At 32.6% G+C, this 22,153-nt stretch overlaps 3 protein-coding genes across 3 annotated transcripts; 1 reads left to right on the top strand and 2 right to left on the bottom strand.

Moving 5' to 3' along the window:
• Positions 1 to 3: 3 nt before the first annotated feature.
• LOC144854902 (ARL14 effector protein-like) lies at positions 4 to 3,106 on the bottom strand. Its single transcript, XM_078712918.1, has 4 exons — positions 2,975 to 3,106; positions 1,850 to 1,983; positions 843 to 1,278; positions 4 to 429 (listed from the first exon to the last, which is right to left on the bottom strand). Exons 1-3 carry the CDS (start codon positions 3,104 to 3,106, stop codon positions 1,062 to 1,064), a joined length of 483 nt encoding a protein of 160 aa, XP_078569044.1. The 3' UTR covers positions 4 to 429; positions 843 to 1,061.
• Positions 3,107 to 3,315: 209 nt separating this feature from the next.
• Positions 3,316 to 8,928, top strand: LOC144853649 (ATP synthase F(1) complex subunit alpha, mitochondrial-like). The gene is made up of 11 exons (XM_078711394.1): positions 3,316 to 3,438; positions 4,553 to 4,634; positions 4,958 to 5,127; positions 5,345 to 5,518; positions 5,625 to 5,791; positions 6,094 to 6,242; positions 6,462 to 6,613; positions 6,919 to 7,143; positions 7,367 to 7,474; positions 7,898 to 8,042; positions 8,352 to 8,928. Exons 1-11 carry the CDS (start codon positions 3,379 to 3,381, stop codon positions 8,582 to 8,584), a joined length of 1,665 nt encoding a protein of 554 aa, XP_078567520.1. The 5' UTR covers positions 3,316 to 3,378; the 3' UTR covers positions 8,585 to 8,928.
• Positions 8,929 to 9,977: 1,049 nt separating this feature from the next.
• Positions 9,978 to 22,122, bottom strand: LOC144854886 (putative ATP-dependent RNA helicase DDX59). The gene is made up of 15 exons (XM_078712892.1): positions 22,021 to 22,122; positions 18,740 to 19,262; positions 17,803 to 17,985; positions 17,100 to 17,175; positions 16,586 to 16,705; positions 15,961 to 16,107; positions 15,362 to 15,444; positions 15,078 to 15,126; positions 14,814 to 14,890; positions 14,318 to 14,446; positions 14,029 to 14,132; positions 13,828 to 13,894; positions 11,421 to 11,618; positions 10,528 to 10,748; positions 9,978 to 10,123 (listed from the first exon to the last, which is right to left on the bottom strand). Exons 2-15 carry the CDS (start codon positions 19,253 to 19,255, stop codon positions 10,072 to 10,074), a joined length of 2,022 nt encoding a protein of 673 aa, XP_078569018.1. The 5' UTR covers positions 19,256 to 19,262; positions 22,021 to 22,122; the 3' UTR covers positions 9,978 to 10,071.
• Positions 22,123 to 22,153: the final 31 nt, after the last annotated feature.

Raw genomic sequence — 22,153 nt, 5'->3', positions numbered from 1 at the left:
ATTGTTTAATTTTCATATTTACAGTATTGAAAAATGTTTTCTTATTATATTCCATGAATTATAAAATAATATAAAACATACAGTTACTATATTGTACAAGTTTTAAGTACCATTGTATTGTTAATATGGTGTTACTGAATTAGTATCCGTTAATATTTAAGTAAAATTTTATGAAAAATAAAGAACAAATTGTTTTAAAAAAACAAAGCAGTATTTTTATACCATTGCCTTTAGTACAGATTGAATTTTATCAAAAATGTCAGAACGTCATGTTGGAAAAATCGATGTTACTTTTTCTAATGCTATAAACATTGACCAACATAACAGGACTGGTGGTGGTCTAGTGGTTTAGGTGCTCGTCCAAGGTAGAAGCGATGACATGTTCAAATCCTGCCTGGATATTTATCATACAGAAGTTGCCATCAAACCCTATCATCAAAATGAAATCAATTTGTTATACTTATGTATTTGATTAAATAATAAAACGACTGTAATTTATGATGCATGGCAGTTTAATTATCAAGTTATTGGATAAATGATTTATTATTTTCAACATTCAGATTCAGACTAAAGCTCTGTCTACACTATAAAACTTTATGTGACAACAAAATGTGATGTGCATATATGGACATGATGATGTCATATCAATCTTTTTTTTCAAACTAGTTTGATAGTGTAGACAGAGCTCAATATTTCATCACCTACCATACACTGTAGTTTTTTCTTTACAGTCTATACTTGGCAAATTAAAATTTTGCCAAGTTTCTGAGTGCTTTCATTTAAACTATCACTTATTATGAGGCTTGCTACTGGGTTGGGTAGATATAATAATAATTTTTTACCTTTGAAGAGCACTGTGGCAACAAAATTCAAATTGACCTTTTTCTGCTGTACATGCCATGTAGATCCAACTAAAGTTAACCTTTAATTTGGGTTAGGTTTAAAATAAATAAGCATTTAAAATAATATTAAAATATTCACAACAATTTGTCCAGTTTAAAAAAATATTTTGTAGTCCACATTGTTTATAAAGAAGCAATTAATGTGTTTAATGTTATCTGTCATCTTTTGAACTTGTGAACTGTGCCTAATCCCTCTACTTCCACCTGTTCATACAACCATTTACGGTTACAGCGACATTCTCCGCCACATTTTGTTGACTGGCATGAGGGACATGGATAATGGCAGCCAGGACACTTTTGATCCAGGCAATCGCAAAGATTTCTACCCGATTCCTGTAGTAAGCCATGTTCGTTGTATACAATTTTTTTCTTTGCCCTACAAGAAATGAGTAAATAATCAAATACAGTGGAGCTGCCCCTATTTGGAAGACATCTTAAATCATCAATTTTCGAATAAATATTATTATTATTAAGTGATGACAAACAATATGCTCGGCAGGAAAAGTGTAACCAACAGAAAAAACATGGCGCGGAAACCCTGCGCGGAAAGCATATTTTTGGAGGACAAGTTACTTAAATTACTAAATTTGTAACTCCTTAATGGACAGTCATATGGACAACATTTTTACTTTAATGTTCTTAAAATGTTAGCCTACGTAAGTAACTATGTGATTGAAAAAAATGTTTTTCACCGCTTAAAATCCACCCAAAAAAACACTAGAGTGTATAAGCATAGGCGCAAACAATTTTATATTTTTAGCGGCGAAAACAGTTTTTCTAATTTTTTTCAATCTTTTAAGAACATTTTACAATAATTTTTTTTTCTCATACGACCCTCCATTCAAGAGTTACACAATTTTTTAATTAACATGGTGCCCGGAAATCCCCTGAAAACGCTAAGTTATTTCTGTTGGTTAAAGTGAAAGGTTGTAGATATCTGTACTCACTTTCCTATAGCTGCAGATGTTCTCATTACTTTTCTCATCTCACGATTACTTTTATTCGGGTCAAAAACCTCTTTTGGTCCAGGATTACGAAATTGTAAACTTTTTATGAGTTTTGTTGCTGCCGGAGTTTTTATCTGGAATAAATACACATATTATAATTTTTTAAAGATGTATTGTCCCTTGAAACACAAAAAAAGAAGGTCAAAATATTCTGAATTTAAATTGGCCATATCAAAGTAATATTAAATTTATTCACTTTAAGTCGAAAATTTGAGCCAAAAACAAAACAAAAAGTTTACGTAATTAACAGGTAAATTAATTTGATTACATTTCGTCTGGAAAATCGTCACGAGCGAAAGTGAAGATTTCAAACCACGAGTACGCATTATGCATGATGCTAATTAGGATTGTTTACAACTCATCACGGTTGAGAAGGTGTTTTCACACAAATCGCGAGGAAGTTTTATGATTATGCATACAGAGTAGCCAAATAAGCGTGTTGCATTATGAGATATGTTTTGATCGAAAACTTTGACTGGAAGTCAAAGTTATTTTTTGAACAAACAAATGTCTGTATTTCAGTTAAATATTTTTTTTTCCGACTAATTTTTAATAATAACTATGATACTTCAAAATGACCCACTCTTTTTCGAAATCTTTTTCTTTTCTTTTTTTTTGGAATTAGTCAAAGGGACAATACATCTTTAATCTAAAATATCAACAAATAAGTGATGACAAGAACACAATATTTCACAAGATGAATGAGGAAAGTACCCAGCAGACCCAGGAGTTTTAATTTTATTTTTAATATTTTTTATTTGTGCTCAATCAATTTGAAATTTTGCTGTTGTGCAACAAAATCCTTGCCAAATTATAAATAATTGGCGCACAAATGGTTAAAATCGCACATAATAATAATAATAACACCGATATATTCTCAATCATCAATAATACCACTTCAGGTCTAGGCTGACTCAAAACTGTACAATACCAAAAAATACCGCCTGAAAAGTGGCCTCCTTTCCGCGGAGTGGCTTGCGACGAGAAGGTCACATTTTTAAAGTTAGGCCTACAAACATTATTTCAATAACAAACCAAAACAAATAATCATAAAAGTCAACAAACCTCTTCCTCTTGACTTTCATTACTAATTGAGACCGTTTCGATAGATTTACATACACCTTCAGTTTCTACATCACCTAGAGAACTAGATTTTTTTTTTGCACGCAACTTTTGTTTTCCCGAGGAAGCTGCCATTTTGTTGACATATGGCCCTTCTTTTCAAAGATTGATTGATTTGAAACAAAACAATCTAAATAAATGGTAGATTTATAAAAAATACAATTTAATAAATATATCAATAGGTTTTTTATTTACTTTTAAAAGTATTTTTGCTTAATACAATTAAATTCTAATTTCTAAATTAATAAGTTCTGACTATTTCTGTGTTTCGGGTTTCATTTTAATATTTCAGGGGTTTTCTACCGGTAACCGGCCATTTTCCTCCAAAACTTCAATCAATTGTGAAAATGTTGTCTGCACGTGTGGCTGCTGGTGTTGCTCGTAGCCTAGCACGACAAGCACCAAAGGTACATATTTATTGAGAGAATGTATTGAACATAATTAAAATGAAACATGTTATGGTATTTTTGTTTTTGCAGCTCAATTTACCGGCACGATACCTGCCATACCGGCGTCGGGGGTTGTGATTTGCCGGGTCTGGAGGAGGTTTTCTGATTGGCCCTGCTGGAATGTTGCTTGCAAGAAACCTAATTGAAGGGCCTGGATAAACTCATTGTTATACTACAGGCCTACTAGCCTAAAATGTTGCCTCAGCCTTACTAAGACCTATTTATTATTAATATTATTTATTATTATTACACTCAAAAAGTAGGTGCCAAGATGTTGAGTGGAGTGATTTGTGACCCAATTCTTTTTTTTGGTTTAAATAAAGACCCATTATCCCTACGTTTTTCAGATCTAATTTACAATCACAAACTACATTAATGTAAAAATAAATACTATATGGTCCTATTGAGATAACTTTTTCGTCTTTAAATGGTTAAAAATATGAAAAATAAGGAGATTCTAGGCCTAATAAGTAATATTAATAATTTTAGCGGCCCACTATAAATCCCAACATGCATTGCACGCGGATTGATATTTTTGTTTTTCTAATGTAATTCACCCACTTTTCGATCGATCGTGAGGCCAAAACAAATAGAAGACTCTCTTCAGCGAAAATACTGGGTTTCCCCCAATTTGTATCAACGGAGTCGGTCAAAAACAGAAAGATAATTAATGCAGCAACTATACAATGTCAGACTAGGCCTATAGCTAGCGTAATGTGTTTGTACGTTACCGATGTTTCAATACCCATCATTCAATTAACGTTTTCATTAATGCAAGTGCATTCATCTATAGGCTATCTATAGTATGACTAAGAAGTTGTATGCCCCAGAATACTTAATTTTATTTTTAATGGAATTTAGTAACTGAAATATTTTCCAGGCCTGAAAATATGCATTTCATTATTTTGCTACGAAATTCTAATAACACGCTCATGTCTTCTAATTTAATGCAAACTTCAGACTTGAAGGCTAAAGCACTGAGAAAGTGTATAACCACCTTAGTGCGGACAATCCCAATCAGAGTATTATCCTTATTTTCAGTCAAACATTCCATGCCATTTTTGTCTTGTAGGTATGTCGTAACAGTGTTGGTGCTACGCTAGTTGCTCACAGGAATCTATCTACATCATTAACACAACATGCAGCTGGTGGTGGTAAGGGTTACATTATTGTAATAAATGCTCTTTTGTATGTATTTGATCATAGGCATGCATGTAGAATATAAAGGTGTATAGTATTCTTCCCAGTGTAGCAATAAGTGGTTTTGTGTAGAATTAGGCTGTTACACTGGCAAAATGTTCCCGGCGGCGGTTTTATCTTAAAAAGGTGGACGTGATATTTTTTATTTTTAATAAACCATTACATTTAACATTGGTTTTTTGTATCCTTTTTTTTTTAATTACAGTATAACATTTTCATATTTAAATAGAATTGCAAGATAAGCAATTAAAGGCTCTGCATTTTATGTTTTGAATAGGAACTGCTGAGGTGTCCTCCATTCTTGAAGATAGAATTCTTGGCTACACATCAAAAGACAACTTGGAAGAAACAGGGCGTGTGTTGTCAATTGGTGATGGTATTGCCCGTGTCTATGGTCTAAAAAACATCCAGGCTGAAGAAATGGTTGAATTTTCAAGTGGTTTAAAGGTGAGTTTATGCATAATTGGTTCAGTAAAATGAAATGTATAGTGTTGCTTGCTTAAATGGAAAAATGTACATTTGGTAGAGATATTTTCTAGTTTACATTTGATTGAGATAACGCTCACATTTGTACAACATGGTGGGAATCGAAACAAAAATATACACCCCTCTCAGTTTTCACAAAATGCATACTAATACTGTATATTTTATTCTGTCTTTGTAGGGTATGGCCTTGAATTTAGAACCTGACAATGTAGGTATTGTAGTGTTTGGTAATGATAAACTAATCAAAGAAGGTGATGTAGTAAAGAGGACAGGAGCTATTGTGGATGTGCCTGTTGGAGAAGAACTTCTAGGACGCGTTGTTGACGCTTTAGGAACACCAATTGATGGAAAGGTAAACATTTAATTCCACCTTATTTTTAGTTATTTTGTTTATAATATTTACAGTACATCTTTACACAGTGTAACTGTAATTTTGTATACATTGTTATTTTCTGTAGGGCCCAATAAATGCCAAACAGAGACAGAGGACAGGATTGAAGGCTCCTGGTATTATCCCAAGAATTTCAGTAAGTGAGCCTATGCAGACGGGTATCAAAGCTGTAGACAGTCTTGTACCAATTGGTAGAGGTCAGAGAGAACTTATTATCGGTGATAGGCAGACAGGGTAGGTAGTTTATATAAAATGGATGATATATAACACCTAAATAAAATCCCCTCATTTGATTGGACGATTGTGCAATAGTACATACTATTTAACGATAGTTTAATTTTTTATTTTTTTTTTCATTTAAGGTGAAATATAAAATTCTATTTTGACTAGGGCTTCACCTCATGAAATTATTTGTACCATCGCACTCGTAGACACTCATTATTTGTATAATAGCTGACAATTATTTTTATATTTCTATATAATGCAGTTAAACCATTCTTATATAACGATTAAATTCTATTATTTATTACCTTCAGAAAAACCGCTGTAGCACTTGACACAATGATTAACCAGAAGCGATTCAACGACTCTTCTGACGAAAAATCAAAATTATACTGTATCTATGTTGCTATCGGACAGAAGAGAAGTACAGTAGCTCAAATTGTCAAAAGGCTTGCAGATGCTGGTAAGAATATGTTATTGTCATAGTTTTCTGTGTATTCTGTCTCCATACAGAGACCTGGCAGTATTTATAATCGCTCAAGCAAATTAAAAAGCATTTTTTTCTCTACCATTACCTTTGTCACAGCTAAGAACTTCTGTAAGCAACAACCAGAAATTGCTAACCATGTGATATACCTGAATTACTTCAGTGTTTCTAAACATGTTTGCTTTTCTTTGCCAGGTGCCCTGAAGTACACCATCATTGTGTCAGCTACTGCCTCTGATGCTGCTCCATTGCAGTACCTTGCACCATACTCTGGATGTGCTATGGGAGAGTACTTCAGAGATAATGGCAAGCATGCCGTCATCATCTACGATGATTTGTCCAAACAGGCAAGTGGACAATTAGAAAACATTTTTAAGTGGTTTTTGGCGAGAGCAATGAAATTCCTTTATTGTCCAGAAAATTGAAATAATGTTGCCACAAATAAATATTTTGCAAAGTGCAGAGTGACAAGTGCTATTTAATATATTTTAATTGATATAGCTTAAACATTTATCATCTAGCAATTGGTTGAAATAGCATCACATGATTATTTTATTCCAGCATTAACTATTAAATCTGAATCATTATTATTATCACAATATTTTTAAAGAATAATTTTATTGAGTTAAAATCTATTTTTCATTAATTCCAGGCTGTAGCTTATCGTCAGATGTCCCTGTTGCTTCGTCGTCCACCAGGTCGTGAAGCCTACCCCGGTGATGTGTTCTACCTTCACTCGCGTCTACTTGAACGTGCCGCTAAAATGAACAACAACTTTGGAGGTGGATCTTTGACTGCTCTCCCTGTTATTGAGACACAAGCTGGTGATGTGTCTGCCTACATCCCAACCAATGTCATCTCCATCACTGACGGACAGGTATGTTTTGGGTTTTTATGTTTTTATTAGTGATATTGGTAAACTACCCACCTACCTACAAGCGGTTTACTTCTGTATTGTATATTCATATATAAATATATACTCAAATTAAACTTTTATAGAGACTTCCTTTAGAAAACATGAGTTCTTGCTTTAATATTTGCTGTAGAAAAAACATTAAAGTATTGCAAAAAGTATAAAGTTCATTTTGTATTCAATATAGATTTTCTTGGAGACTGAGCTGTTCTTCAAAGGTATTCGACCAGCCATCAATGTAGGTCTATCTGTAAGTCGTGTAGGATCAGCTGCCCAGACAAAATCCATGAAACAGGTAAGACAAGGGGCTTAGAAAAATAGTTCTGCTCATCCAGTGCCATTGATTTTAAGCTTATAAAAGCAATACCGATATTACAAGTGTTTGTACTTGCACAACCTTTATTTATTTTTTGTTTACCCCTGTTTATACAGGGTGAGCCTAAACAACATATTCTGACAAAACAAAATCGCAACAAAACAGAAACGATAAGTAAATATGTGAGGCATATTTCCCACTGTTTAGCTTCCTTATACTTTTGGCTAGCTCTGCCTAAAATAAATCCTGCACCTAGAGTTTTTACAGCTCATGAAAATGCATATGTAGTGTTGGTGTAAATAGCACTATGCTTGTGCAGGGCATTGAAAACTGTTCTTGTCAAATATCTAGCTCCACAAACTGGATTATTTACCACTATGCCATTTTATTGTCTTGCTGTAGGTGTCTGGCTCCATGAAGCTAGAGTTGGCCTTGTACCGTGAGGTAGCTGCCTTTGCCCAGTTTGGCTCTGATCTTGATGCTGCTACACAAAACCAATTGAATAGAGGTGTACGTCTTACAGAATTGCTCAAGCAAGGACAATATGGTAAGCAAAATAAATACAGTTTTTAGAATGTTGGTAAATTTAGTTAACTTTCTATCTAATATATTATAAAAACAGATATATTGTTGTAATAACAGATAAATCTTATTATATTGTCTCCCAAATTAAAAGTGTTATATGAATGATTGCATTTCATCATTAAATATGGAAAATGTAGTTGGTTGATATTGACGACTTTTATTAAGCAAAAATGTGTAATACCCATCAACATCGGCGTACAGTCACCATTGTTTTCTTCAACAAATAAAATAGTTTCGGTTCAGTTCTTAATGCATAACATTCTCTTAACAGTACCAATGGCCATCGAAGAACAAGTATCTGTAATCTATGCTGGTGTACGAGGTCTTCTAGACAAGGTTGAACCAAACAAAATCACAGCCTTCGAGAAAGCATTCTTGCAACATATCCGCAGTCAACATCAAGACCTTCTTTCAACGATAGCAAAAGAGGGCGCCATCTCGGAAACGTCGGATGCCAAGCTCAAAGAAGTAGTTCTCAAATTCTTGGAAACTTTCCAAGGATAATGTAATAATAAAGAATAAATTTAGTAGGAATGTTATAAATTGCCAGGTTACCAGTTGATCTGACCGCCAGAGTAAAATTTGAGTAGGCCTAAAGAACCGGCTGGCCTTGGTAACTTAAAAAGAAGTATATCAGAAATGTTGAACTTTTTAGAATACACACGACAATGTTGTACCCTGTACCATCTTATCTATATATAAAATGTTAAAATTAAATTTAATTGTTATTGCAGTGTTGGAATAATAATGTCACTTGAAATATTCCATAATAATTATAAAATGTAATACTGGTCACACAGATGACGATACAACTCTTTAATTTGCAATAAAGAAATTGTGATGATAAATTATTTGTTTGTGTTCTGTTGTACACATGTGTTCATAGTGGTGTATGTCACGTATTCTATTTAAACCTGTTCCTACTGAGTGAAAGCAAATTGGCAGCAGTAATAGTAAAGCTCCGTCTACACTATGAAATGCCCTATTAAAATATGGTATTTAAAACTAGTTTGACAAAAAAGTGTGATGTGCCCAAATAGGGCAGTTATATGCTTAAATATGGTAATGTCCATATATGGGTACATCACATTTTTTTGTTACATAAAGTTTGATAGTGTAGACAGAGCTTAAGGTATACCTTCATATCAAAGTAAACATGTTCTAGAACAAAATGGAAAGAGGAAGGATGTTTGATAAGTCAATGATTCTGAATCTTGAACACGCATAACTTAGGATTTCTAAATATTATTTTTAATTTAACAGGAATTTATTTCATCTGTAGTTAAAAATTGTTTCATTTTGGATTTTTATTCAATTAAAACCAACTGATATATAAACTTGATATATTGCAAGTGTAGCTTAAAAAGCAACTGCATCACAGATTTTATCTGCAGTTTTGGCCCAATTAAAAGTAATGAAGTATTTAGACACTACAATAATTACACAGCACCAATGTTTACTACTGTACACTACTTTAATTAAGTATAAATAGTAAAAAAGCGAAACAAGGTTTAGAAAATATACAGCATGATTGATTTCAATCCTTTTGTGCCACGTAAGTAAACATCAATTTTTAAATGTCAGCAGGAATTGTAAAATTTGAGTGGAAGAATGTTAGGTGGAACTCTTGCAGCTGTTAATTATTTTTTGCAATTTCTATAATACAGCATAAAAATTAGAATGTAAACTAAATTCTTTGGATCATTTAATTGAGCTTAAATACATAGCCTAGAGGTAGTATATTTTGAAAAATTAAACTATTTCTGTTAACTTTCCTAAACTTTTAACAATTGCTTTTTTTTCTCATTATTATTAAAAGAAGCATTAGTGTATATATAGTATAACTTCAGTATACCTTAAAAGTATGTGTCTATTTTGGAAGATATCTTTCTTCATATAAAAAAAAAATCCTAATACATTTTGGCACCACGTTCTCAGTAATTTCCTATTTCAGATATTGTAATTTTCTTTTTTTGGCACAACGGTTCTGCCTAAAATTTCACTTTCCAGTTTCGTTTCTGAAGGACATCCTTTACGCCTTCCCTGAAAACAAGCAAATAGAATCAGTTGGGCTACTGATTGTAAGGTCAAGACACAACTTTTCGCTGATTACTAGATGCATTATGGGAGTATGTTTCCATACATGTTTGATCCAGAAATAACCAGGGTAATAATATGTACAGTGCTTAGAGGTTTCACAACATTAGGCACTTTATAAATTTGGGATATTATTATTATTATTATTTCAAAGAAATTAAATACTTATTAAGGCCAATTTACAGAGACGAGTTCGGCCCATGTGGAATCAGTATCTATTCTGAGCGGAAACCCCCCAGTCCTCTCTGCATTATGTATAAATGGTCATAAGGAGTAACATAGATTCTATATTTTTATTACCGTTACCACTTGTCTGTGTAAATTGGCCTTTATTGCATTGTTTATCTCACCTGCTTTTTCGTTTTCGTGAGAAGACAGCTTTTGATTTTGATGATTTACGTTCATGTTTTTCACGTTGAAGGTGTAAATGCGGTGAGTTGCATAATTCAATTGGTAGGTGAATGCCTAACGGCTCCAGTGCAGTTACAAACTCCAGAAAAATGTGTTTACTGGCGTTATTAATAAAGGTAATAGCAGTCCCTTTCCCACCGAGTCGGCCTGTTCTTCCAATCTATCAAACAATATAGTAAGTTCATAAAGCTCTGTTTACACTATCACACTTTATGTGACAAACAAGTGTGATGTCATGGACAAATATGCACATGATGTCATATCACTACCATATTTAAGCATATCACTATCATATATGGGCACATCACACTTTTTTTGTCAAACTAGTTTGATAGTGTACACAGAGCTTTATACCTTGGTAACTGTATACAGTAGTGCATATGTACAATTGTTGATATAAAGTTTGCAGTACACCACGTATATTAACAGTTCTTTTCAGAGAAACTCAACAGTTCTTTTCAGAACTAATATACGTGGTGTACTGCAAACTTTATATCACCATTTGATTTCGTCATGCAAACCTTCAAAATATATATGTTTCTGTATAACTAAAGGAACACAAACCAAGGCAATCTAACCCAAGAATGCTGAGCTCCGGAAAAGGGTTTATCTGTGGCTGCGACACAATCAGTTCCACGCCCGTGGAGAATACAGTATGTACATAGTACAGCCAGACATAAGATTAAAGGAGTGTGACAAGTTCCTATCTTGGCAAGGAAGCTCAGTGTTCTGTTGTTAGATTGCCTTGTTCAAACTAACTTTAATTATAAAAAAAAAATGTATTTGATTAATTTCAACATCATTTGCAATACAGTAAAGATCACAAACTAACCTGATGAATATACTCCTCAACAGTGTTTGGCATGTCAAAGTTGATAACAAGTTTGACCCCTACAAGGTCAATCCCTCGTCCAAGTACAGATGTACACACCATGATTGGAAATGCTGACTCTAGGAAATGCTGTAAAGTCTGAGATCTTTCAACCTGAGTTTTATCGCCATGCAAAGTGGCTACTTTATATCCACATATCTAAGGGAAAGAAACAAAATAAATTGTGTTTCATTTAAATGCCAGGTAAGTCATTATAGTACATGACAAAATCACTTTCTTTTGCTGTATCGATATAGTCTGTTATGGTTTATGAAAACCCTGCTATTATTAAGACAGATTCCCAAATTTCCCTAAAGCTCTGTCTACACTATCAAACTTTATAAGACAAAAAAATGTGATGTGCCCATATATGGACATGATGATGTCATATCACTGTCATATTTGGGCATATCACTGCCATATTTAGGCGCATCACACTTTTTTTTTCAAACTAGTTTGATAGTATAGACAGAGCTTTAGACATAATAGACAATTCAAGGGATACATTTGTAAAACCAATCATTATATCTAATAGTTCAAAAAAAATCAACATTTATTTCCAAAAAGGTGGCGTCACCAAAAAAGCGAAAGCTTGTGTCAGGGACGCCAAAACAAAACATTCAAAAGCAGAACATATAATATAAGATACAGAAATGAAAATAACAATAAAACGAAAAGCGGTACATATCAATTGCAGTATAAATCATATTAATGCATTTTTACTATTGCTAAAGGTAAATGTATTAACAAAAAAAACCAAAAAACATGGCCTCTAAGTATTGTTTGATAATAAATAATATTTAGCAATCTTTTTGAAACTATTTACATTTTGTATGTTTTGTAGCGAAAGAGGCAAAACATTCCAAAGTTTTGCACCAGAGTATCTAATACTTTGGTGAAATATGGTAGTCCTGTGTTTTGGGAGATGAATATAAGAGGATGACCTAGTGTTGTAGTTATAGAAATTAACATTAAATTTAAACATATCGTAAAATCTATGAGGATAATTATGATTAACACAGTTATGAACAAAAATATATTGCTGATAAGTATTTATATCTTTAAGTGTCATTATATTAAGTTCCTTAAATAGAGGACCCGTATTAGCTGTAAAAGAAGATTTTGAAATTATTCGTATAATTCTTTTTTGGAGCAATGTTAATTTATTAAGATTAGATTGAAAAGTATTACCCCAGACCACATTACAATATGAAAAATAAGGAAGAACAAGAGAATTATATAAGGTACGGAGGATATTTACAGGAACTAACCGTTTAATTCTGTTGATTACTCCTATACTTTTAGATATTTTAGTCATTAATTCGTTGATATGGTATTTCCAAGTCAACTGCTCATCAATTAAGACACCGAGAAATTTTGTTTGTTCTACTCTTTGAATGTCATCATTGTTAAGTACAATTTTTAAATTATCTACATCATCAGCCTTCTTTTTCTTATTACTAAAAATAATATAATTACATTTCTTTGAATTTAATGATAATCTATTAGCCTTGAACCATTCACAAATATAATGTAGTTGGTTGTTTGCAGTACGATATAATTCATAGATGTCATCATTACTGTAAAATATATTTGTATCATCGGCATATAGTATAAATGAAAAAAGATCCGATGTCTTAAAAATGTCATTAACATATAAAATAAATAATAGTGGTCCAAGTAGCGATCCTTGTGGTACTCCACATGTTATATTTTTCAGTTCCGACAGCAAAGATTCATATTTTGTACACTGGGATCGATTTTCAAGGTAACTTTTGAACCATTGTAAAGCAACACCACGAATTCCATAATAACTTAACTTATATAATAAAATGTTATGGTTTATCGTATCAAATGCTTTGGATAGATCCAAAAAAATACCTATTGCATGTGATTTGTTCTCAAAAGCACTAATAATTCTATCTGTAAGATCCACCAGAGCCATTGAAGAAGAAAATTTGCTACGAAAACCATATTGACCATTATGAAGAATATCGTACTTATCTAGAAAAGAAACAGTTCTAACAAAGGCAATACGTTCTAAAATTTTGGAGAAGCATGATAAAATAGAAATTGGTCTATAATTACTAATGTCTCCTTTGTCTCCAGATTTGTAAACGGGTGTAATCTTAGCTATTTTTAGTTCCTTTACATCACACGATTACTTAAAGATAAAATTGTTTAATTTTATGCTTTTTATTCTTTTTTTATGTCATTTTAATATATGTATTTGATATTTGATTTTTTTTACTGTGAAAATGCAATTTAGCCTTTGGCTGGAAATGTATTTTACTTTTATAAGTATTAAATAATAAAGATACCAACATATATATATATATTCAGTAATTTCAATTTTTAATAATCTTACCTTTCTTATTGTTTGTGAAAGCATCTCACAGCCAAGTTTGGAGTCCACAAAGATTACTAAAGGTGGTCTAGTAAAAGAAAAATACGCAATTAATTCTATAAAACAATGGGATACACACAAGATCAAATATTTTACTTTTGTCATTATTAATTAAATTGTTTCTGTTTTTCGAAAATTGATATCGGTCATTTTACAACATACTTGTAGTGTTTTGGGTCCTGCAAGAGCCCAAATAACTTCTTTTTCTTTGATGGGTCTTCAACCCATAAGATTGTATGCTTCACTGAACTGCTAGGGGTGCTTGGCTAAATAAAAAGTAAAAGACAAGATAAGACAAATAACAACAAAATATTTTATGCTAATCAATATGTATTTTCATCCCGTCTTAGTCTAAATTGTTGTCACCCTCTATTTACTGCCATGTAGCATAAAATACTTTTATATAATATTGAAAGGATTGGATTTACTGTGTAGACAAAGATTAACTTACGGTTCCAATTGAGATATAAATAGGATTATGTAGCAATGAAGATGCCAGTGTTTCTGTTGCTTTAGGTATTGTAGCTGAGAACAACATGGTCTGGTGAACATCTTCAAGCTCCTTCATTATATTCATCACCTTTTATGAAAATACATTTACATATACATATTCTTTTATATATTCTATATAAGGTAAATTACTGAAAACAACAATACTTTGGTGGGTAACAGTGACTGGATCTCAATAGATAAAAAAATAATTAAAAAGCAAATCAGAAAAACAAAAGCTTAGCTCAGGTGAAATACAAAGTTTTTAGAAAACTGTTTCTTTGTCATATTTACTGATCACAACACATTATTTCTTTAAGCATTATTGCTGGGTAGTTCTGTTACATTTATTGTTTTACTTTGGTTTCAATTTTATTTCCGATCTGATTTTCAGAATGTTTTTCAATTTCCAGTTTTTAGAGTTTTTACTATTATTGTAGTAATAATTAACCTCTGACCTGATCTTGAAAGCCCATCTGTAACATGGAGTCTACTTCATCAACCACCAATAACTTAATGTGATCTAAGCATATCTCTGAAATGAGTAACAACAATTCTACAATAATATCGAACACCGATTTAGTTTATTATGTAATTCATCAGATATTTGTCCATTGTGCTTTATGTTAAGTACATATCAGGAGTATTTGTTCGTTCTCAATATACATTTAGCATAAAGTACAATTTGTACCAAACAGTAGGTGAAAAGTGTTTTGCTATACCTTCTTTCGCTATGAGATCCAACAGCCTTCCTGGTGTGGCTATAACCAGCTAAATAGAAATGAAAACAAAAAATGATCAACAAATATTCAAATAATTTCTCAATTTGGAATCAGGAAGATTTTGAAATAGGTCGGGGTGTGCAGTGCCCAAAAATGGTCAAGTTTTTAACTTAACCTAATGTCCTATCTTATGGATAGATCCGCCTATGAGAGGGTTGGGGATGTAATACTTATTTGCATGAAAAGTTCATTCATGTGCTGATAATTTGCATATTATACATTACCTGAACACCTTGTTGGAGTCTATGAATCTGAGGAGGCATGGGTAATCCACCAACAATAAGGGCAGTCTTCATGTTCTGTAGTCCTAAAGCATTGTAAAAAAGGTAAAGTTGATATTTATTATCTTAACTGGAAACTAAGGTTGGATGAGGCACATAACAGTGCAACACCTACCCATATCAGCACACCGGGAGATGATCTCCTCTATCTTCAAAATCATATACTAGTTGTACATATTATATGGTATTGAGGATTGGCAAAGCATCTATAGCATTAAGCTCTGTCTACACTATCAAACTGTATGTGAAAAAAAATGTGATGTGCCCATATATGGACATGATGATGTCATATCACTACCATATTTGATCACATCACACTTTTTTTGGTCAAACTAGTTAGAGAGTGTAGACAGCTGCTTAAGATAGACATTGTGTGTCTTACATTGAATATCACAATACATGTTGTTGAGTCGAGTAGTAAAGTGGTCAATGCAGGGGTGCCACAAATAAACCATATAATTGCCACTGGTTCAAGCCTTTTCTCAAGCATTTTTCTGATGGTAGAACAAGTCTTCTCGGAAAAGTTACAAAATACTAAGTACCTTTCATAATTTGTTTAGCCTGCGACTCAATCTGCATAGCCAGTTCTCTCGTTGGGGTCAAGATGATAACAATCGGTTTATACTTTTGTTCTTTTTCATGAACTTCATTGTAGATAAGTAGTGTGGATGGAATCAGAAACGAGGCAGCTGCACAAAAAAAGTAATTATTTTTATGATTTATCCTGTCCATAACAAATGATCTTATCTTATGTATTTAGGAACATGTGGCCAAGGATTACCATAATAGTAAATTAATCAATGTCTTATCAAATAGGTGGTAATCCCCCTGATACAGGAGCTATTTTGTGAACCAGTTCACTGGGGTAACCCCATATTCGTTTCAAATAATAAACTACGGTTTATAGTCCTTATCTGAGAAAAAGCTGTCACAAAGGCAAATGTGTGCATTGGTGGCTCACTATAAAGTATTATGAGAAAGTGTGACAATGACATCATTGCAAAAAAAAGTACATTGATACTACTAAATATGGAAAATTCAACCTTCTCACAATTACCAGTAAAAAAACAAAGAAGTTAAAATAGTTGCTGGGTTGCAAAATGTGAGTATTTCATTGTAGCATTGAAGTTATAGCAATAGACAAACATTTTTTAAAGTAAAACCTACTTTTTCCTGAGCTTGTTTGTGCACAAACCATGAGATCATGGTTTAGAAGAGCAGCTGGTATGACCTGCATTTGAACTGGTGTTGGACTCTTGTATCCAGACTTCTTAAGGTTATGTGCCACTGTAATGGAATTTAAAATGGCAACTAGAGACAGTATAAAAGACTAACAACTTTACCAGACTAAGATTGTTGCTAAGATGTGTTTTTTTTTTAAACAATGACTACATGCATGCACTATTGGGAACAACTATCATATTCAAGTAAATTTTCTTTTGGATGATCCAAAGTCAAATAAAAATCGTAAAACTTACGTTTTTTACTCTAGCTTTCGCTGGTCAACGACGCAGCTTAATCATTAAGTTTTACGATTTTTATTTGACTTTGGATCATCCAAAAGAAAATTTACTTGAATACTATACAGTGATCCAGATGAACCTTTTTACTAACAACTATCATCATGTTATATTTTTGTTTTTCTTTACATGAGCATGCAGTACGAAAGGTACAAACTTACTTGTTTTAGGCAAACTCAAATGGGAAAACTCAGTGATTGGTTTTGGAATGTTCAGGCCTTCAACAAAAATTGAAACCTTGGAAAACAAAATCAGATATTATGTAAGTTTACTTTTAATATTTAAATTAGAAATAGAATGTGGCTCAACAAATACCCAAAGCCACCTGAGGTTGAGGGTGAAATAATAAATAGAATGTTTAATTATGCATTTCGTATTGTACTGGAAGCAATTTCTTTTCAACCAAATAACTCTAAGTCAATCATAGTATTTTTAAGTAACTTGTTTATATATATATTATTTTTGTTATATTATGTGTTTTCGAAATGCAATACTTTGTAACGTTTATATTTTTTCTTTTAGATTATGAAAGGATCCCAATATGGAAATAAGCTAATAAGCTTTTTGGACTATCCTGAAAAACCTTTTATAAATGTATTTATTTGTAATGTCAGTAATTTATGTTATCACTTTGTACTGTATGTATTTTTTATGATGATTTTCCTAATAAAAAAATCAATCCGGCTAAACAATTGCCTAAACTGTATTGTTTTTTAACCTTGTACATACAGTAGGGCCTATGATATTTGGTTTTATTTTCTAAATGATATGAAAGACCATTACAAAATGTGTACACTTCACTGACACACATAGATTTAATTTATTTATAAGAAATAAATATACAGTAACAAATTTAAAAATAACCTGATTTCTAAGTTCATGAACTTGTTCTTTTGTTAGGCTAGCCAAAGTAGGATGCTCTATATATATGTAGCCAGCTGTGCAGCGTGATGGGCCCATGTCAAGTAGATCTTGGTCACTGTCAGCATCATCATCTTGGTGGTACTGATCACTGGAATTATCTACTGTTAACGATGGCTGTGTATCCTAAAATGTGTGTATAAAATAATGTTATTTTATTTATTGTCACTGTCTATGGTCTTTAATATCTTCATCAATTTATTTTCATAAGATACATCATTGTGAAATAACGTGAGAATTTTTTTTTTTAAGTAGAATGCACTTATGCTGGAGAAACATAAATAAGCCCAAAGGGCTTTAAAGCTAGTTCCACCAGAAAAAAATAATTCAAAAAGTATATATAATAAATGTTTCAAAAGTCAATAAATAAATAAATAAAAAATAAAGCAGATGAGAACATTAATTATATGTTTTGCCATTCTATGAAGTAATTGTAGGCCCTACTGTAGGCCTACTCAGTACAGTGAGATTAGACCACTTTGCACACCAGGCTATTACGTTTTCGCAGTGTCCTCAATATACTGAGTACACAGAACAATCATCAGAGTAAAGCCGCAAAACATCAACTTAGCTCTATGACACATTTGTAGATGACTTTAACGAATATTTATCAGAAGAGAAAATTGTCGGTAATGTTTCAAGATTAAATAATTGTTGGTAAAAATTAAATTATAAGTTATTCAAAAACTTGGATGGACACAAAGCAAATGCTATTGCATATTTATGGGACTGCTTATTCTAAAATAAATCAAAAATAAATTGAAACATTGTTTATAAATGTTAAAATTAGCTTTCGGATATTTATTTTTTGTACCCTTTCAAGATAATGGTTTAGTCCATACACTATTCCAAAATGTACAATAATCAAATGAATAAATACCTCATCAATTGATTGCTTAGTTCGTGCTAAATTCCTTGCTTTACACTCAAGACTACAAACATCCGCATCCGTCTGATCACAAATGTACTCGCCATATCGACCGCAAATAACGCATACCGGTTCACCTGGCGCTGGAAATCTCTGTTCTTTACTGTATGACTTTATCGATGGCCTACACTTTACAGTAGTATTAGTATCTTCCTGGCTCTCATAGTGAATTGTATTGTTAGTCATATCATTATCCTCAGATGGTATAGTTGTAGAAAGGTGATCAAATGAATCTTGGTTATGATCCTTCAACGTTATTTTCATTTCATTTTTATCTGAATTGGTATTGGTCGTCGTATTGTTATCGTCGTTTATACTACATTTAGATTGCTCTACTGCATCCCTTTTAGCTTCAGAATGTACTAATGTATTATATGATTGTAAATTTGCTGTGTTCGATACTTGTTTTCGGAAAGATGGCTTTGTAATCCTGGTGGAAGCAACTTTAAGTGAACGTGGAACAAACATGTTGAAACTGAAAACAAATATTTATTAATATTAAATGCGTCTGTCAATTGTATGACCAACTATACGACCGGGAGAAGTGCGTTATTTGTCCGTCATACCTTATGAATACCATGATGCAGTCATGCATCAAAAATATGACTTACCTTTAGGTGACCATGACGTACCCGTTTTGACACACTGTGACCATGTTGTCTATGATATTTTGAGTGGTAAAGTGACGGACATTGACACACCATCATTCATTAATGTGACATACCTTTTAGGTTTTTTGACGCACCGCTGCTTCAGTAATTATTTGTAAATGACGCACCTATGACGCACATCTCCCGGGGGTCGTATCAGGCCTAGCGTGGGTCATACAATTGACGGTGTCAGATGAAATTGGTCGCGCTTGAAATCGGTCGTGTTTGAAATCGGTCGCGATAAAATCAACTTCCGGTATTTTGTATGGCGCGTCACTAGAGCTATACTTTTGATTATATCGGTCGCGTTTGAAATCGGTCGCGCTATTTTGTATGGATCGAGCGGGATGCATGCTAGAGCGGGATATACATTTTTCGTTTATATAGATTTAATTGATATTTTTTAGGAACTAGATTATTTATGTGGATATTTTTTACTTGGTTAATAAATATTTATTATCAATCATTAAATTAATTTTTTTTTTGTATTTCACAGGTCTCGGAGAAGGACTGTGTCTTTTCAAAATGGCCATTTCTAAACACGTTTAAATATTATATTGGGCATATAATAATTTACCTCTATTTATATGTACTGTAATTAATATATTATATAGAGAATATACGTCTGTCGTATCTATTATTATGCAAACAATTACGTATGGTTTTAGGATATTAATAAAATATATAGATAATATGCTGTTATAAATCAATCTACCGGCCTACAGTAGGACTATGATGTACAATGATAGATATGAGAATAATAATGTATGGATAATAAAGGTGGACACGATTCTCAAAGAGGTAATCTGCACTGATTTTTAAACATTTAGATTTACGAACGGCGTACGAATGTGAGACACTGAGTTGCACTTACTTATTTACATTAAATGATTATTATAAATGAAGAAATAAAAGATATTCAAATTAAAATCTATAGTATCGCCGACGTATATACGTAAATTATAGAAAAAGTGCTTTATTCGGAATTATTATGGATAAGCAAGCCTGTGAGCTACAGCGACTTTAATTGCTTTTGCTTATCCTTGCCTCCTTATATTTCCACGTGTCTTGATTTGGTTCGATTTTAAAGGCTAAATAAAGAATGAATTAATGAATGAACATGATCTCATAATCGCGTCGAGCATCTATAGCTCATTGGATCGTTTCACAAAAACACGTGCAGGAGGCCTATAGACGTTTCAAACGTATGGTTATTAGTAATAGACATCATCTTTACTCGCCATGGACAACGATCGGACGTGTTTTGTCCATGGTTTGACACACTAACAAGTGCGTGTTTTTGAAAAAGGGGAAACCCCGTCAGCAAAATAACGTATTGTTAGAGGAAACAGCTGCACGATCATAGAAGGCGCATCACCGATATGGCTTGTTCGGGGGTTTATTTCAGTATTCTCGCCTTTTAACCATCCGCATATAATGATCATTTTACTAAAACTATTTTAAACATCAGAAATAAAAATATACACGTGATTTGCCTCAACAATAATCATTATACACCTAATAATATCCTACATAACGGAAATTAATAAAATAGAAATAAAAATAAGGTGATCGAATAGTATGTTGTTAACGACATGGATATATAATCTGCCACAGTATGCATAAGTATAAAAATAGATACGCTGGCTTTACGGGCTATATTGTAAACATTATTGTTTTTAAATAAATTGTTCTCTTTTACGTAATTGTTTGCATAATAAAAGACACGACAGACGTATATTCTCTATATAATATATTAATTACAGTACATATAAATAGAGGTAAATTATTATATGCCTAATATAACATTATGCCTAATTAATATATAATATTTAAACGTGTTTAGAAATGGCCATTTTGAAAAGACACAATCCTTCTCCGAGACCTGTGAAATACAAAAAAAAATTATTTAATGATTGATAATAAATATTTATTAACCAAGTAAAAAATATCCACATAAATAATCTAGTTCCTAAAAAATATCAATTAAATCTATATAAACGAAAAATGTATATCCCGCTCTAGCATGCATCCCGCTCGATCCATACAAAATAGCGCGACCGATTTCAAACGCGACCGATTTCAAACGCGACCGATATCATCAAAAGTATAGCTCTAGCGGCGCGCCATATAAAATACCGGAAGTTGATTTTATCGACCGATTTCAAACGCGACCGATTTCAAACGCAACCGATTTCAGACGCGACCGATTTCATCGTAAACCCAATTGACAAGTCAAGTGCATTATCATTATCATTTTCTAAATTATGCAATATTAAAACATATCATATCATATAATTTCAAATGTGATAATTTGTACGAATAATAACTTTTGAAAGAGGTTTAGCCAAAATATTGCGGCCGAAATTACACGGGCGGCCGATATACGCCATGACCCTCTGCTCTATTATATTATAGGCCTAGCTTTTAGGCCTAGGGCGGCGCCTAGCTACGCCTACCCTAGTCTACCCCTTTTTTAGAGTTGGCCTAGGCCTAGCCTAGCCTTTTAGTGTTTACTTCACAATTCACGCACTTTGCTAATTTTATTTTTTTAAAAAGCTTTATAATATCAATAACACTCACCTCACACCTTACCGTTAATCTTCCTCACATTTTACTTTTAAAAAGACATTCTTTTAGCAGCAGCAGATTTCCTTTTCCTCATCATGTTGTTTTGTCTTTTTCATTTTACGAATGTTTGTATTTATCACGTCGC

This window comes from Antedon bifida, chromosome 10 (assembly GCF_963402885.1).
Source record: "Antedon bifida chromosome 10, ecAntBifi1.1, whole genome shotgun sequence".
NCBI lineage: Eukaryota > Metazoa > Echinodermata > Crinoidea > Comatulida > Antedonidae > Antedon > Antedon bifida.
The sequence above is the reverse complement of the archived record's forward strand: the minus strand, read 5'-3'. Positions and strand labels throughout refer to the sequence as shown.

Coding starts and splice junctions, on each gene's coding strand:
- LOC144854902 (XM_078712918.1), bottom strand. CDS start 3,106: ATGGCAGCTTCCTCGGGAAAACAAAAGTTGCGTGCAAAAAAAAAATCT. Junction 1,984..2,974: donor ATGAAAGTCAAGAGGAAGAG/GTTTGTTGACTT, acceptor TATTTATTCCAG/ATAAAAACTCCGGCAGCAAC. Junction 1,279..1,849: donor ACATCTGCAGCTATAGGAAA/GTGAGTACAGAT, acceptor CATTTCTTGTAG/GGCAAAGAAAAAAATTGTAT.
- LOC144853649 (XM_078711394.1), top strand. CDS start 3,379: ATGTTGTCTGCACGTGTGGCTGCTGGTGTTGCTCGTAGCCTAGCACGA. Junction 5,792..6,093: donor ATCGGTGATAGGCAGACAGG/GTAGGTAGTTTA, acceptor TATTACCTTCAG/AAAAACCGCTGTAGCACTTG. Junction 7,144..7,366: donor TCTCCATCACTGACGGACAG/GTATGTTTTGGG, acceptor TATTCAATATAG/ATTTTCTTGGAGACTGAGCT.
- LOC144854886 (XM_078712892.1), bottom strand. CDS start 19,255: ATGTTTGTTCCACGTTCACTTAAAGTTGCTTCCACCAGGATTACAAAG. Junction 15,445..15,960: donor GGCTAAACAAATTATGAAAG/GTACTTAGTATT, acceptor ACAATGCTTTAG/GACTACAGAACATGAAGACT. Junction 10,749..11,420: donor TTGAGGAGTATATTCATCAG/GTTAGTTTGTGA, acceptor ATTGTTTGATAG/ATTGGAAGAACAGGCCGACT.